Below are 19483 nucleotides of genomic sequence, written 5' to 3' on the forward strand. Positions count from 1 at the left end.
TACTACTAATTTAGAAATTTTTGTGATTTTAAATTGGTCATTTTGCGAAGAGATTTTTAATTTTTTATTTTTAATTTGTGGATATGTCTCTTAGAAGGAGGAGTCGTTATGTTTGTAGAGTCCTGATACTGAGGTGCCATGTAATCTTGGTGGGATGGGGTTTCTATTATCTTGGTGGGATGAGATTTCTATTATCTTGGTGGGATGGAATTTCTATTATCTTGGTGGGATGGGATTTCTATTGTCTTGGTGGGATGGGGTTTCTATTATCTTGGTGGGATGGGATTTCTGTGATCTTGGCAGGATGGGATTTCTATTATCTTGGTGGGATGGGATTACTAATATCTTGGTGGGATGGGAGACCTTTTATATTGGTGGGATGGGATTTCTATTAGTGGGATGGGAGTACTGTTGTCTCAGTCAAATGTGATCTCTTTGGTGGCGGTCAGAGTGGAGTAATATTATCTTGGCAAGACGGATCATTCTCCAGGCTCTTTAAATTTCCAGTTTTGTAGCATTGACAAAATCCAAACAAATTGTGCCCCCCCCCCTTCTCAGAATAACAGTAAAATCAGTTACAGAAACAGTGGTTTAACCATATTCATGTAGTATTTCAAATTGAGAGACCTGTTTAAGTTGTATATGCTTGGCCAATAATGTCAGAATAGTCTATATAAATCTCCTTTAGGACATAACACCATTTCAGTGTATGTGTAAAGGATATAGGAATTGTCGACCCAGATTGTGATGCCTACTACATGTACCTGCTAAGATAGTAATTGTGTACCTGCCAAGGTCAGTAATTCTGTACCTGCCAAGGTTGGTAATTTCTTCTAAGCCAGTAATTGGGGTTGTAATGTGCTTGGATTAACTGCAGTAAAATTGCATTTGCCCATTAGACAGTCAATTTCTGAAATAACAAGAGTATTGAGGATGATAAACCAAAGCAGTATGTAATTGAGTTTGAAGGGAAATGGAATATTGTGAAGCTTTTAATTATAAGATTGTGATGTTATAGTGCCCAGTCTTTCCATCTTTATTTAATTGGATTCAAACCACTGGGATGGAGACTGATGTGAATAAAATGTAGATTCTGCTTCAGTATCCCTGTTCACAGCCATGCAAGTTGCACGAGCATTGACTGTGCAACCCTTGTCCATTTATGCATCTGACACAAATTGATAATGATTTGTGTTTAGGTCTTTTCAGGCATATTGGCAGAATATCCAAAGGTGGGAGTGAATTGAACCTGCCCACTATCCATCCAAATCAGGTTTCAAGACATCATTTTGATACTAATATAAAGTTTTTTAAAAATATCTTAACTCATTGTACCCATTGACCTCTTAGCAAAATGTGATCATTATACACAATTCGCTTTGATAACAATTTGCTGTGTTACTTTTATTAATAGTCAGCCTTTTCATCTAAGCTGTCATCTTAAAACCTAAGATGTCATATTAAATTTGGGATAAAGAAGAAGCCTAATGTTAAAAGGTCAATGGTCAAGGTCACTGAAGCTGAAAGATGAAACTTGGTTTCTGCACAATAAGATTTGTTCTGCATCCTAGAACAGATTTTGTGCAGGGCTTGCGCTTGTGTTGATGAACATGCCTATGCAATTTGGGGTCAAAAGGTCAAATTGTTAGGGTCACTCTTACTAAAAGAAAAATTTTACTTCTGCACAATAACTTAAGCTTTATATTACAACCTAGACCGACTCTGTGGATGGCTTGGACTTAAAATAAAGAAGAAACCTGTTGTTATATGGGGTATAAAGGGGCAAGGGCATTATGGCCACAAAATCCAAAAATAGTTTCTGTGCAAATTACAGTTCTAGACCATGTACTTATATTTTAGCTTGTGGATAACTTACACTTAGGGCAAGAAAGAAGTACATGTATATTGATTTGGGGTCAAAAGGTCAAATGTTAAAGTCACTGTGACTGAAAAAAGATAAATGTTTGGGTTTTTTGTGTGTGGATAATATAGTTCTTTAACCAAAGTTTGTTGTTGAGTGCTTGCATCTAAGTTACGGATATTTGTGTGTGTGTGTGTGTGTGTGTGTGTGTGTGTGTTTGTGTGTGTCATTTGCTATACCATAGGTTGAATAAAAGTAAATTTTAAATTAAAATGAAGCAACGTTTGCTGAGTCTCCTTTAATGAAACTTTTATACAAGGGGAATATCAAAGATACAGCATGCATACTATACATAGTTTTTATTTATGCCAGATACAAATTACGAGTATGTTTGTTCTAATTGAGTTTTAGATTGACTGTTGGAAACTATTGTCAGGGCGAGTGAACTGTTCATATCCCTTCCCAGTTTGACTGCTTGTAGTTTTGTAAGATTGAAGCTCTTCACAGCCCTTATAGAATTTAATTTACTTTCTTTGAGCTTCAGTTTTCATTCATATTGGCCAGATAAATAAGAGACTTTGGATTTAAACATGAAAGTTGGTTTAAATTAAAAAAGTAGAGCACACTGCAAACCTGCATGGTTAGCATCCCACACAGTGAAAGTGTGGCCATTATAACGACAGTGTGCAAGTACATTGAAACTAGTGGGGGACAGTTTATGTAAAATGATGAACCAGCAAGAGGTAATTAAAACAGTTAAAGTTATTTACAGTTGATCTAAGTCAGTAGTATGCTTTAATTTCCATTGCTGCTTTAAAAGCCATGTGAGTACTAGTTATAGTAACACAATCTGTTCCCCATTCATAGATCACAATTTTTTGTACTCAGAGTTTACTGCTTTTGATAGAAGTATGGGGTAAGGAGCATACATGGGGATAAATATTACTAATTTACCAGTCTTCCAACATCTTTTAATCCTATGTCACGTGTTTAGGCTCAAATAAACAGTAACACAGGAAAGAGTGAAAACAACAAGCTTTGAAAAAAATACAATAATTTATTTCCCTGGAAAAATGAAAAAATATGAACTTACGGTTTTATAGAATCAGTCCAAGAATAAAATTTTCATAGTCATAATAAAAAAAATGTTCTACTGATTTCAAGTTCGAATCCTGACAAAGAATCCAAGATAGAAGATGATGTTGTATGCTGTAACCTGTAGTTTTGAATTCTGTAGTTCCCTGTAGAAACAAGAATTATCACTCCGGTTTTGGAAATCTAAATAAATTTCTTATAAGAACTGTCGTTGATTAAGAATCTCACATGTGCACATGTATTTTCCAGGAAAAAGAATTAATTCTTTTGAATCCAAATAATTTGAAATAACTTATCCAAGTAATTTGAAATAACTCCAAACAACACAGCATACAACTTCCAGTGTAACAGCCCAACTTCTGCTGAGAATAATTCTCCAAAACAAAGGTTATATCGTCTTCTAAAACGTAAACAGGGGGTCACATGATCATGTTCTGGAAGCTCGTAGAAATTAGGTACTTGTTAAAGTTCATTTAATGGGTTGCTTCCCTGTGCATCCCTTGATAAGAATGTCTATGTAAATAAAGAGGAGGAAATTATACAGTTTTACCTTATACATGTATCCATAAACATTTCATTTAATAGTATTTAAAAATCCTCAAAATTGTTCTTAATTATGGTTATAATGTCTCTCACTTAGTTGATCAAGAAAGGTAACTAACTCTTCTGCTGTGTTACTCTTCCAGGAGACATCACGGATTATGTATTGGTTTTTAATCCATCTGGGCAAGAAGTAGTTGGGTGGGTAACAGTTTTTGTTGAAGATGATACATTTAGTTCGAGTTCTTGTAGCAGATTTGACCTCATCATCTAGTAGGATGTTGCAGCATTTCATTTCTGGATGATAGCTTAAGTTCTAATGAAATTTTGTAAATTTGTTTCTCAAGAATTTTAAAATACTTTTCACCGTTGTTTTTCATTTATGGAAAATAATTTTTGTGGAAGCAGTGAAGGAAACTAATATTCAGTAATGGAAATGTTGGAAAGGGGGATTCATTTGGTGAAAACAGGGTAGTTTTCCTTTTACAGTAGAGGAGGGGTTTTAGATGAAGCAATAAAAGTTGTGGAGTGAAGATAATGTAGGTATTTTTTCAGTGTGATTTTTTTTTAGAGTTTAGTGTAAATCTCACAAATCTTGAACAGATCATGCATGTACATGACTGTATGTACATGTGCCATAATAGAAACCTGGGGATTTCATAGTTGGTTGCTTGAAGGTGAAGGTCACTGTTGCTAAAATCAGATTTGGTCCTTGCATTTAATTTCTTGACAGGGTCTGTACAATTTATTCACATTATGTTAGTGATTCATCTCATGTTTGTGGTACAGGATGATTCTAGAAACAAGTTACATTATATCGTAAATGTGTGGTAATTTTATGCAGTTTCGTTTATTTTTTAATTCGTTTACCGTATATACTCGTATATAAACCTGTTCACTTGTAAGCCGTCCCCCCCCCCAACTGTATATGTTTAACCCTTTACCTCATGCCAACGCCCTTGGACACCTCTACTCCATTCGCATGGAAGAGCCTTTTGACACCTCTACTCCATTCAAATGGAAGCGCCTTTTGATGCCTGCTGTAAATATTAGCCATTTTTAACTGGTTTTTTGTAGCGCCACCTTCAGGGAAAACCCCCTATTAGATACTGCATTCATTTATGCGAATGACAATTACATCAGATCAAGAGATCACTGTTTATGCTCTGGTCAATATCTGCTATTTAAAGTAACTGGGTCGTAATCACCACTCTCCAAAATGGAGGTCGCTGATTTCATTCAGTACTTAGAATCACAACTATGAAAGACTCATTAACTTAGGTAAAAGCTCTGATATTGATGTAGGCAGGAACTAGTTTTTATAAATTATCAAATTCAGATGACTTAGTGATGTAGACGCAGACGAAAAACTTGTGAATTTCAAGTATGAGAAATGGCAGCTACGATTGGTCATGCGGCCTCACTGACATGACAGTGAACAAATTCTCTCAAGATTATAAAGCACATAAAAAATTCTTCCATGAAAAATAATTACACAGCTATAACATTCGGACTTGACTCTTAAATTTTTCCACACATAATAGATGTGTACCAAAAATGTAAAATTGTTAAAATTGCTGTTAAATGTAACATACACTACATTGCTTAACAGTTAACAGGCAGGCCTATGCGTATGGAGTCGAATAGGTAACAGGTGTTCTATTTATAGCACGCTGCACTTTGTAGCTATGCTCTATGAGGTAAAGGGATAAACACTAAAAAGTACATGACTCGCATGTAAGCCAACCCACAAATCTAAGACATCACAAGATGCAGAGTAATAAAAATTACACATATGCTTCTCAGGGCTGGCATGTATGATTATTAAAAAGAAATGGTATAAACTTTTTTGAAAAGTAATTTATTTAATTTTCTGTTTTCTTGTTGTTTCTGCCTAATTCAGATATTATAACTTGCTTGAACAATGACAAGAATTGAGCATTTGGGAGTTGCTACCTCTCCCATTTGACTTGATTGATGTTTGTTTATGCGTTATTGCGTTGGACATTTTGTATCAGTGCACCAGTAATTACGTTTTTATTTTACCTTGAAATTGTAAATACCTTAAACTCATTAAAATGTGATCCCAGTATGACAACACAACAAACACAATATGGTTTGATTCAATGCTCGTAATTAGGCTATCGAGCATATTTACATAATGGCACCACCACATGTACATTTTAGGTTTAAACTCATGCCGAATGAAGTACATTCCGCTGAATGAAGTACACCCTTTGGAGTCAAATCATGGGTACCACTGCACTAGACTTTAATGATATCTCCAAAATACAATAATGAAGTTTCAGAAATAATGCTTTGAAATTATTTTAATACCATAAAAATGGGGCCCCGAGTGGCCCAGTGGTTCAAGGCGCATTCCGTTATGGATCACTGCGATCTCAGCTCTGTCTGCGTGGGATCGAGTCTCGGATTCGGCTAATGTGGGTATGTGAGAAAGCTTGCCAGTAGCTTCTTGTCGGTCGGTGGTTCTTTCCGGGGTTTTTCCGGGTTCTTCCTCCACCATTAATACTGGCCGCCATGCATAGCCTATTGTGTGCTGAAAAATGGCGTTAAACCCTAGAACAACAACAATACCATAAAAACTGAGTCGTAGTCTGCTTTGATGTAAGCGGCCTTACACCATCAGCTCTCATGCTGGGGGTGGGGTGGAAAAGCCTCCTGATTTTAAGGTTGTTTCAATCCTACCTCCTGATTTCATATCTCTTGATTTTTGCAGAGAACTCCCAATTATTACATTATGTCTTCAATTTTCATTTCTCCTTCAAAAAAGTCCTACATAATTAGATATATGCAATCCATGGAAGCCATGTTCTGTAGTATCGCTGTGAATATTGTTGTGAAGAAATAATTACTAGAGAGAATTCGCTTCTTCACTAAATAGAATGTTAAATTTAATTATTATTCATGTATATTTATGATTTTTTTTTACCACTACAGCAGAACAAAAATCAGAAAATAAACCAGAACAATAAAATTGTCAGCAATTAATGTCTATCTCAAGAATGATCACTATGAATGCAGTACCTCCATTCCCACCAAAGAAACTTACACGAATGATCACTATGAATGAAGTACCTCCATTCCCACCAAAGAAACTTACACGAATGATCACTATGAATGCAGTACCTCCATTCCCACCAAAGAAACTTACACGAATGATCACTATGAATGCAGTAGCTCCATTCCCACCAAAGAAACTTACACACATGAACGCTGGCGTTTTTATACCATATACATGAACGTTAATTACCATAATGAAATTAAAAGAAGGAATGAAATTCCCATGCAGCATACATGTCCTAAAAAAACTAATTCAGAATACATATGTTTTATGGTAAGCAATACTAAATGCCTTACAAGTTGACAATAAGGTAATAAGGTTGGATATACAGTGAGGGGAAAACAGTTGCCACATGTACGGTACGGTGAGGTTGCCTATTTAGGTACCTTTAGTTCAACAAAATTGGGCATCCTTTATTTCCCAATCAGTTGCTGGTGCTTGCGTAACACACAGTAGTGTAGAACGTGGTTTCCTAGAATTATTATGGAGGGCCAGTCGTTTTCACAAAATAGTTGCATAGATAAGGATTAACTTTTAATTAGTCATGCATCCTGGCTTTCTTGCTTGTTTATTTAAGAAAAGCTTTCGCTGTTATGCAATTTGGCCACAGCTGACTAGAATAAGAAAATAAGGTACATCCTGGAGGAAAACAAGGCACGTCACAGGGAGAAATGGCATGTCCTTTGTGAATTTCACACATATTGGACCTGGAAAATTGGTCAATATTTAGTGAAAATAAAGCTTAAAAATGCCATGAAAACTTCCAGATTTATGTACCAATCTGCCTAATTTTGTATTCAGTCTCCGTACTTGACTTTTGAAAAGTTGACAGGTATGCCTTACACCTGCTTTTACAAAACTGAAGTAATTGAACTAATATTATGGAATGATAGGCAATTACACATCAGTGTACTGGTATAGTTGCAGTCAAAATTCCCTCTTATCACAAGCCAGTTTCAGGGTTTTAATGATTAACTGGCCTGTATTGCTGTCGGAAAACAAAAGGCAAATCCACCAATTATCAACAAAGGAGACACCAAAACATCCAGCTTTCCATTGTGCGGAAAGTTATGATGTTGTTCAGCCAAAACACAAAACTAAAATAGGATGATGATGATCTTAGTTGATCTATAAACAAAATTTATCCTTTATTATCTTTGTGAACAGTTATGCTGGTTATGTGCCTTGTACAATTAAACATGTGTACCTTTTCATAAATATTACCTCAATTTATAGGATCGCTTATATCATTGAAAAAGAGTAACTCGTGAGCACATGAGTCAACATAAATGAAACAGTTATTATGGACTAGCTGAAATATCTGGAAGAATGCAATTTGGTTGAAACAATGAACAAAGCAAAATCTGCATCAAGAAGAAAAAAAAATCACATTAAATATATATGATAAAAAAAGATTCCTATACCCTAATTTTAAAACCAATGCAATAGGAAACACATTGGGGGTGACTAACACATATAGTTCCTGTCAGTTTACTAGTAACGTTTTGCCTCTCCATGGTATGGTATAAATCCTATCATTTTCATAATAATGTTTGGTGCCAACACTAACATGGTAAGGTTCCTCTCATTTTTATAGTAATATCTGGTCCCCACTAACATAGTTTCTGTGATTTTCATAACAATTTTTGGTCCCACTGTCATTGAAAATGGACAGTGTTTAGCATGGTTTGAAATCAAGAGAGGATTTATACAAGGTGCCCCCCTGTCCCCATATATATTAATTTTATGTGCAGAGATATTAGTCCATTTGATTGGAAGAATCCAAATATGAAAATAATTAAAATAAAGAACACAGAATATCTAATTTCACAGTATGAAGATGACACTCCTTTTACCATGGATGACTCAGAAAAGTCTCTTAAGACTGCTGAAGATCTTATCTTGCAATATTTTAACTTTCCAGGGCTTAGTATATTAATATTGAAAAGAACTAAATGTGCATGGATAGGAAGTACTATAAGTTACTGCCAAGAATATCATTTAGATTGGAATATGTCTTATTTCATGTATCTAGGTATTACAATCTCAACAGAGTTAGATGATATGGTCAAGCTCATTTATGAAAGCAAAATCAGAGAACTTAAATCTTTACTTTTACAATGGTCAAAATGATCACTTACACCACTTGGAAAAATTGTTTTGTCTAGTCGTGAAAAGCTCGACTTTATCTAAAATTACTCACCTGTTTCTAAGTATACCAAAACCCAACTACAGCTAAGCTTGAAGAGTTAGATGTACATTTCCACAAGTTTGTATGGGGTGGTAGAAAAAATAATGTAAAAAGGGAAGCCTTACGTAAAGATAATTTTGAAGGAGGTCTGAAAATGTTAGATATAAACATGTTTGTACATTCATTGAAATTCACTTGGGTGAGAAGACTTGTCACCTCTAACCTAAATGGAAAAAGATTTTAACAACATCCATGCCAATTATAGATATGTTTCTCAATTTTGGTATAGATTTCATGACAGGTGAGAAATACCTTTCCAATCTTTTTCATAGTCATTTTTGGCCCCAACAGTAACTTGGTATGGTTCCTATCTTTTTCATAGTCATTTTTGGCCCCAAATATAACTTGGTATGATTCCTATCTTTTTCATAGTCATTTTTGGCCCCAACACAGCATGGTGAGGTTCCTATATTTTTCATAGTCATTTTGGCCTAAACATTAAATTGGTATGGTTCATATCTTTTCCATGGTAATTTTTGGCCCAAACACTAACAGTGTATGGTTCCAATCTTTTTGCTTCATTTTTGGCCCAAACACTAACAGTGTGTGGTTCCAATCTTTTTCATAGTAATTTTTGGCCCCAACATTAACATGATGTGGTTCCTATCCTTTTCATAGTCATTTTTGACCCAAACACTAACAGTGGATGGTTCCTGTCTTTTTCATAGTCATTTTTGGTTGCAACACTAACAGTGCATGATCCTAATCTTTTTCATAGTCATTTTTAGCCCCAACATTAACATTATGTACTGACTTTTCATAGTCACTTTTGTTCCATGCAAACAGTAACATGGTATGGTTGTATAATATTACTCTTGTCCATCTGAATTGTAATCTGGTCAGGTTTTGTGTTCAGGTAACTTGTTGGGTCACTGTGGTGGGGTATTTGTGTTTCATGAACACATTTTTTTCTTGAATTCATCTCAAAGCTCGCAGTAATTACAAGTAACCAGAAGTACTGACAGATCAGTTACCCGGTAAGCAGTATATGCTTGAATGGAAAAGAAATTATAGATTGAACCATGTTACTGTAGATCATCAATCCATATACACGTACAGTTATCTACCAATATGAAAATCCGATCCTTGAAACTGTTTGTTGCATATTCTAACCAACACACCCTCACCCTTACCCGGAGATTGTGACCCAGGGTAATAATACAAAACCTGTCACATACATGATATATCTTCCTCCTGTGGAATGTTAAATTAGAAAATATTATAAAATGTAATGTAATTTAACATTTTTTCTGCATTTAGCCTTTGACCTGTCTTCAAGGGACCAGAGGGAGACATTAGTTAGTGTCCATTTGGTGTACACAAGGGTAAGACATAGTCATTGTGTTATGCATTTCCATGGGGCAGTTTAGGAGAGAGATGTGATAGCAGACATGGACTAGTAGACTGAGGAATCAGTGTATGACCTCGTTGGGGATAAGAATTAGTACAGAAGACCGCTTCGGCAGCCTAAGTGGTTAGAGCATCTGCCTTGGATATGGGAGGTTGCAGGTTCAAACCCTGACCAAGTCATACCAAAGACTTATAAAAATGGTACTTGCAACTGCCTACTTGGGACTCAGCATTAAGAGGTCAGTGTTGGGCCAGATTGGCCTGGTGTCAGGATAATGTGACTGGTTGGTACATGATGCGACATTATGCCCCAGTGCTAGACATCACTATAAATTGCCACACTGCAGACAACATAGCAATATTACTCAGATTGTTAAAGCTATGTTGAAAATCCAAATCACACACACACATTATTAGTACAGAAAAATGTGTACATGTTGTATGAATATACCTCCTTAAACTTTCTGTAAACTGTTCTTGACATCAGGTGCCTATGATTTATAGAAAGATGTATAAGAGTTTATATGCATACATACATTTGTATTTATATCTGTCCTAGGATACACAATGCTCATCTCCTTCCTGATAGTACGAGACCAACAGGTTATCAGACTTGGATTTACATTTTCAGTACATGTTTGGGCGATATGTAAAAGCTGTACATTGTTGTATGTACTCGCATGAACACTGTATCTTTTTTTATGTATGGTGCTATAATTGTATGTTGTATGTATTCAGATAATGGTTATAGGTTATATACCCACATAAACTGTATATTGTTGTCTGTACCCACATAAAGGTATATAGGGTATGTACCCAGGTAAAGCTGTATATAGTTATGTATACTCACATAATGTTCTATAGGATATGAATCCACATAAAGCTGTATATACCTAGTTGTATATACATGTACCCATAAAGTTTCACAAAAAGTTGTGCTGATATACAAATTTGCTCAGACTGGTCCATAGAGATCTTAAAATATAGTCGGATTTTTTCAGACATTGATATGGAGCTGTGATAATATACACATATTTTATTTAGACATCCATGTTGAACTGTGGTAATACATGTATATAGATTGTATTCAGATATATATCCATGTAGAGTTATGATATTATACAGATTTTGTACAGACATTTGTGTTGAGTTGTGATATTATAGTCAGATTTTATTTAGACATATCCATGTAGAACTGTGATATTATACAGAAAATCTGTATAGAACTGTGATATTATTATACAGATATATCTATGTAGAGTTGTGATATTATAGACATATCCATGTAGAGCTTTAATATTATACAGACATATCCATGTAGAGCTGTGATATTGTACAGACATATCCATGTAGAGTTGTGATATTATACAGACACATCCATGTAGAGCAGTGATATTATACAGACATATTGATGTAGACTCGTGATATTATAGACATATCTGTGTCGAGCTGTGACATTATACAGATATATCCATGTAGAGCTGTAACATATACAGATATATCCATGTAGAGCTGTGACATTATACAGACATATCCTTGTAGAGCTGTGACATTATACAGACATATCCTTGTAGAGCCGTGGCATTATACAGACATATCCTTGTAGAGCTGTGGCATTATACAGATGTATCCATGTAGAGCTGTGACATTATACAGACATATCCTTGTAGAGCTGTGGTATTATACAGACATATCCATGTAGAGCTGTGACATTATACAGACATATCCTTGTAGAGCTGTGACATATACAGATGTTTCCATGTAGAGCTGTGACATTATACAGACATATCCTTGTAGAGCTGTTGCATTATACAGATGTATCCATGTAGAGCTGTGACATTATACAGACATATCCTTGTAGAGCTGTGACATTATACAAATGTATCCATGTAGAGCTGTGACATGTACAGACATATCCATGTAGAGCTGTAACATATACAAATGTATCCATGTAGAGCTGTGACATTATACAGACATATCCTTGTAGAACTGTGACATATACATATGTATCCATGTAGAGCTGTGACATTATACAGACATCCATGTAGAGCTGTGACATTATACAGACATATCCTTGTAGAGCTGTGACATTATACAGACATATCCTTGTAGAGCTGTCAGACATATCCTTGTAGAACTGTGATATTATACAAATGTATCCATGTAGAGCTGTGACATTATACAGACATATCTGTGTAGATCTGTGATATTGTAGATTTTGTTCTGGCATATCCATACAAAGCTGTGATAATATACATTGAGAGTTGTTCAGACATGTATTCACAATTTTATCATCATTGTTATCAGTGGGATAAACAGATTAATAAATAATGTGATTAATAAATAATGTGTCCCTTTTATCAGAACTAACTTTGCATTTTACTCACAGCTCCGTGAGAAAGCTTGCCAGTAGCTTCTCGTGGGTCGGTGGTTCTTCCCGGGGTTTTCCAGGGTTCTTCCTCCACCATTAATACTGGCCGCCATACATAGCCTATCATGTGCTGAAAAATGGCGTTAAACCCCACAACAACAACAACAACACAGCTCCTTGTACTTCAGTGATCATTTTATTTTCAAATTGTGCTTGATATTTTTGGTTAAATTCCTGTCATGAAAAATGGTAGTTTAACATTTAATTTTTACTGATTTTCTGAACTTTAAATAAATCTTAGTTTAGCATTTTAATGCAAGGCTGTATCTGAGTTTCATGTTCACTATTGTTTTGGACTGCCAGAATGGTTTCCTTGACTTGGATGGTTCTTAAATGGATAGCTTCTCAGGGGACTCTGTACAGTGGATAGCCTCTCAGGGGACTCTGTACAGTGGATAGCCTCTCAGGGGACTCTGTACAGTGGATAGCCTCTCAGGGGACTCTGTACAGTGGATAGCCTCTCAGAGGACTCTGTAGCACAAAGTGGTGTTGGTGAGCAGATACACATGGGCTTTGTACACAGATCAATGTATGTACAGCACTTCCTTATTAACACATTAACCCCTGGAGGTTTTTTGCCATTTTTGCCTGAAAATCGAGTAGGAAACACATTTTGAAAGCTATTTCTGGATAGACTCAAAACACCAAATCCCTGGTCATCTTTCAATAACATACTGCCTAGTTGTGTTAGAAACATCATTTTTCGTTGGCTTTTTGACTCGCACATAAGCAGAAGGGTAAAAGTTGGAGTTGGGTTTTTTTGTTTTTTTGCTAAACGGAGCCATTATTTTTGTATGGAGACCACTCTTTATTCCAAATGCCCATCTTATCCTACTTTTTGCAAAGGCTCATCTGTCTGTTTGCAGTTCATACTGGTTTGCCTTAGATCTGAGACCAAAAAGTCTAAAATCCGGACACAAAATGGGATTCCGACCACTGGCGAATTTTGCGTAAAAAAAAGAAAAAGGTCGGTCCAAAAAATGAGGTTTTTCTATCTGTATTTTGTAGTGCAACTAGATATTCCAGATTATTTGGTATCATTGTAGAGCTACATCTGTCTTCCCTTCTATAATACCATCCACTTTAGTGTATCATGCATGACCATGACGCTACATATACAGAGCTCGGCAGTAGGCTACTAACTCTCTGCCCTGTAAAGTTGTCGCTAGGGGTTAATGTGTTAAAATCCCTCAATGGGAGCCATAGAGTATACCACCTTATAATGAAACTGCCTTATAATAAAGGAAATGATTGTAGTTTACTAGCAGTTAATGAAATCAGACCTATGACCTTACTACTTAACTTGTATGTGAGGAGTGTATGGAGAGAGAAAATGAAGAAGGAAAAATATTTTCGTTTAAATTTGAAGCAGCATTTTATGTGTGGGAAACCTTTCTTTACATGGGACTTTTAATGCAGTGATCCATATTCCGTATTAGGACTTACTGGCAAGTTTTCCAAGCAATGGCAAGGAAACTTCTGTTTTCAGCCGACAAATATCTCCTGATGATATCCTCTATGACCGTCAATGTTTTGAGGCCAAAAGTGCATTATTATAGTTGACTTATGCAATATAAGACCACTTGAACCCCAATCCCTAAAAACTTGTTTTCTATGAGTATGTGGTGGTGGTATTCTTTCAGGAGAGTAAAGGTGAAATTGCTTTGCATAACAAAGATGAAGATTACTTGTAACACACATTCTGATTGGTCACTCCGCTTTTTCTGCCATGTGCTTTATAGTATTATGTTAGGACTGTTCCGGTAGCCTAGTGGTTAGAGGGTCCACCTCGGATGTGGGAGATTGCAGGTTCGAACCCTGGCTGAGTCCTACCAAAGACTTAAAAAAATGGTACTAACAGCTGTCTTGTTAGACGTTCAGCATTAAGAGGTTAGTGTTAGGACAGGCCGGTCTGGTTTCAGGATAATGTGATTGGTTGGGACATGATGCTACATGTCTGCAGCAATTGATGCCCCAGTGATATGACTGATTTTTTTTAAAAGCCGTGTTAAAAAATCCAAATCACACAAACACACAGTATTATGTTTAACTGTATAGTGGATATAGTGGAAACAGAAAGTGAATAAAAACTTAATGGAAATCATGTTGTACATGATTCTTGTTTTGGAAGTCATATGGATAGTGTTAGTAAATAAAAACACTATATGATGTCTCATATTTTCTGTTTACTGGAGTTTATTTCATCCTTATTATGTATTAATGACCTGAGTAAACAAACTTTTCTAATACTGTGTAGTTTTGAATATCTTTGGATATAATATAGTGATCAAAGTTGCGGGGGGGGAGGGGGGTTGTACAAGTACACAAACAATTCCTGAAGGAGTCATTGTAAAGCACACTTGAGGGATTTGGCAGCATTGATACCAGAAAAAACCCGAGGTATAATTGCTCTTCTTATGTAAAAAAAACTTGTAAATTTTCATATGCAATTTAAAAAAGATTCATATGCAATTTTAAAAAAATTCATATGCAGTTTTAAAAAATTTCATATGCAGTTTAAAAAGATTTAATATGCAGTTTAAAAAAAATTCATATGCAATTTAAAAAAATTGCATATGTAATTTAAAGTTTTCCACATTTAGGTAGTGATCACTATGTTGCATGGTGATATACTTTTCTGGGTTAGTGGTTGCTACCAGTTGTCTGATGCAGTATCAATGAGCATCTCACAAAAAAGCCAATGTCTAAGGTCTGCTGAGAAATAACCAATTTACTGAATTGTTCAACGTGTCATTTTTTGGGAATAAAGCAGCTGCTTTGGCAAGGTAATTACAAATTTACTCCAGTAATTGGCAGGTAATTGCTCCAAGTTCCTCAGATTCTAAAACATTTTGATTTATACACAAATGGGAGTACACTCAAGTTGCTCTGAAGCAGACTTGTAAAACCCCATTTGCAATATTATTTCCATTGTGTAAAATTAATAATTTGTGTTTGTTTGAACAATAGAGTACATCTTGTATCTTTGCTCACAAAATTTCTCCTTGCAGTGTGGCAGTAGATTGCATGTTTCAAGTCAGTACACTTTTCTGTACGATTTGATTGCATGTTTCAAGTCAGTACACTCTACTCACAAATTTCTCTTTGGTGTGACACTAGATTGCATATTTCAAGTCAGTACAGTCTGTGTGACTAGACTGCATGTTTCAAGTTAATACACTCAACTCAAAAACTTGCATGACTAGGTTGATTCAAGTCAATACATTTACAAAATTTCTCTTTATGCTTGACAAGATTGCATATTTCAAGTCAGTACACTCTTGTCCCAAAAGTCAATACACTTTACTCACAGAATTTCTCTTTGGGGTGTGACTAGATTGCAAGTCAATATACTACTCTCAAAATTTCTTCTGTGTGACTAGATTGCACATTTCAAGTCAATACACTCTACTCACAAAATTTCTTGAGCATAATTAGATTGCACGTTTCAAGTCAATAAGTCCTACACACACAATTTATCTTTTCTGTGTGAAAAGGTTGCATGTTCAAGTCAATACACTCTACTCACAGAATGTCTCTTTGGCATGACTAGATTGCATGTTTCAAGTCAATACACTATGCTCACAAAATTTATCTTTTCTGTATGACTGTATGCACATTTCAATTCAGTACATTCAAGACTTGTAAGTAATGTGCCATTTTTTGCGGGTTGCTGCCCAGTAAAACTATGGGTATAACATCACACCTGGGCATCACTGACGTGTGAAAAGCAATATAGATACAGTAATATGCTCACATTGATAGACCTCATCCAATAATAGTGCACTAGTATTTCTATGTAAGAATATTAATTTATACCTGGTTACATTTATTATGGTTTCATGTGACTATACCTGTATCAGATGTCAATCATCAAGGATGTTTTCATTGCAGGCTTGTAATCAAGTCCAATCTCCTCCACTGGTTTGTTTTGACATCTTTGATCAATTAACATCGATGTCATTTGCTTGATGACATTCATTACCATTTCATTCAACAGATCTGTTAATCAACCAGAAACAAAAGAAATGAAACCAAGCATATCATGTATAATCACTTTCATGGACACTGATGAATTAATTACTTGAAAGGTTTACATAGCTGTTGTGTATAGTAAACAGTTAGTGCATTTGTAATTGCTCATTGGTTATAGGATCTAGAAACATCAGCTTAACAGAAAACACAGGTGAAACATATCATGTACTTATAATAATAACTCAAATTCTGATCATTTTATTTTGTCTTTCTCCAAAATTATTTAGGAAACATTTGGGCCACATGTATATACAGTGATATATTTGAGTGTTACATTGTTGAGAACCATCAAATTAAGTGATTGTATTTACTTGTCCTATAATCATTATTTCTGTGTTGAATTCTTTCTGTATTTAAAATATTCCCCCATTTTGTTTCAAATGGAGGGGAGAAGAATCCACCCCCACACTTGCATTTTCAATTTTTGAATAGACTTGGTAATGGAAAAAGTTATTGATGTGCATAATACATTACAGATTTGTACATGTATGCTGTGTTGTATACATGTATGTTTGCGTACGTGTACATTGTAAAGTTGATTGTTAAATGCATTTTGTTTTTTTACATGAAAAATTGTTTTATTACAGATGACTCGGGAATCCATTCTGGCAACCAGGCTATACGCAAGAGATCACCAGCTGTGCGGCGGAGGTGAGTGACATGGATTAGCTTTATTTCTAACATATTATTATTCCCTTTTGTACTGCATTTTTCCTGGTGATTTGGGAAGAGTGCACAAGGTTTGTAGAGTTCTGAATCTGCATTTATCATCAAAAGAAAATGTCTGATTTAATCCATTTTAGGCAGATTAGATTTTTCCCCTGCAATCCAGCTATATTTCAATTTGTTTATTTCTTTCAAGTTCTTAGATGTAGATTTGTGGGGTCAAAAACCTTGTTACGCATAATTAATCTTAAACCCACTTGAGTTAGACAAATGAAATTTTGGTATGCATGTTTATAGACTTGATTAGAGTTTCATGCCATTAAAAAAATATAATTATAAAGTTGTAAATTTTTCTTTGACTTGGAACTTTTAGTCTGCATTGGGGTCATACGTGTTTGACAAACACAAAAAATGTTTATTATTTTAATAGCTTTAATGTTCTGTTGCCTATTAAAATTCCTTAGTTTGTTGTCCGTCCAAGCACAAGTTGTTAAAGCTACTCCTCCTAGAAGGGGCCCGGGTTGCTGAGTGGTTTAAAGCACATGCCTTTTCTGATCACTGCCATCTCACCTTTATCCATGTGAGTCTGAGTCTATGCCTATGTGGGGATGTGAGAAAGCTTTTTAGTATCTTCCCATGGGTAAGTGGTTGTTGTTGTAGGGTTTAACACCATTTTTCAGCACACGATAGGCTATACATGGCGGCCAGTATTAATAGTGGAGGAAGAACCCCGGGAAAACCACGGAAAGAACCACCGACCCACGAGAAGCTACTGGCAAGCTTTCTCACATACCCACATTAGCCGAATCTGAGACTCGAACACATGCAGACAGGTGAGATGGCAGTGATCTGTAACGAAGAGCGCTTTTGACCACTACCCCCCCCCAGGGTGGGTGGTTCTTTCCAGGATTTTTTCTAGTCCTTTATCCACAAGTTATACTGACTGCCAAGCATAGCCTTGAAATGTTGAGAAATTACACTAAGATTACAACAACTCCTAGACTACTTGGAGGATTGCCATGAAACTTTATGTACATGTCCATTCCTTGGAGGGGCCTTGTATGGCCAGGTAGTATAAAACGCTTGCCTTTTCAAATTGCTGCCATCTCACCTCTGTCCATGTGGGTTCAAGTCTTGGACATGGCCAATGTGGGCATGTGAAAATGTTTGTCATTAAATCCATGGGTTGATGATTCTTCCCGGGGTTTTCCCTGGTTTTTCCTCCACCATTTATACTGGCCAATACATGTAGCCTTTCTTGTGCTGAAAAATGGCACTACTGTTTTGATATCTTTAGAACATCTGTTGAAATTAAATCTCTCTTAGGGACGGATTATTTGATTTTCTAAAGTGGGGATGGGAATTTGGATTATTTTTGAAAAGCTTGAGAAACAATTGACCTCACTGATTTGCAGAAAAAGACCATACTTTATACTTCATTGTACTTACAGTATCAATGGCACCCTTTATCATAAATATCACCAATTTTCCAGTCTAATTAAAAATTGGAAGGAAAGAAATAATTTGTTAAACAAGCTATCAGACATAAACCAGTCATTGAAATAAGCTGTTAGGTTTCAAAGACATTCAAATAGTTAGTTTAGAATTAAGAAGTGCCACCGCTTAATTCAGTCAATGACGATGCTTGTAATGCTGATCTTTTACCAGAGTGCTCCAAAATCAGTGATGTGATACATTTAGACAAATTCCGTTAATGACTAATCTAATAACAACGACAATCACATGTGGCACACAAATTGATATTCAAGATGGAATGAAGAGATGCAGGCCTGATTTTATTAATTGGTTATGAGAAGTAAAAGCATGCATTAAATAAAAATAAGACTTGGTTGAACATTGGTGATCAGCTGGGGTGCTGGAATACTTTGTTGGACAAACTTAGGACTGAATACAGTCCAACATAGCATAGTGTTAGCTTCTTATGTTTGCGATGGTGACGTCTTCAAATCATGTTTGCCAGCTTTCAACTGAAATCAGTTGACCCACAGATATCTCTGATCAAGATTGGATTAATTTGTACATGTGGAAAATGGCAGGGTAAATCAGTTCGAGGGAGAAATAAAGTGTCTCGTAATGTGATGAAATGTCAATGCTATCTGGCTTTAATGGAAGCAAGCGATGTTGAGGACCAGTATTTTTCAGGATTCA

General features: G+C 35.7%; 1 protein-coding gene across 3 annotated transcripts in view; it reads left to right on the top strand.

Moving 5' to 3' along the window:
* LOC149781515 (uncharacterized) overlaps positions 1-19483 on the top strand; it is a 169443-nt gene that overhangs the window by 46453 nt on the left and 103507 nt on the right. For all 3 annotated transcript variants that reach the window (XM_089935596.1, XM_089935598.1, XM_089935597.1), the window contains exon 3: positions 17236-17299. In XM_089935596.1, the coding sequence (XP_089791722.1) occupies positions 17236-17299 (64 nt within the window). The remainder of the gene's footprint in view (positions 1-17235; positions 17300-19483) is intronic.

Source organism: Sinohyriopsis cumingii, chromosome 15 (assembly GCF_028554795.1).
Source record: "Sinohyriopsis cumingii isolate HCF-2022 chromosome 15, ASM2855479v2, whole genome shotgun sequence".
In the NCBI taxonomy this organism is placed as follows: domain Eukaryota; kingdom Metazoa; phylum Mollusca; class Bivalvia; order Unionida; family Unionidae; genus Sinohyriopsis; species Sinohyriopsis cumingii.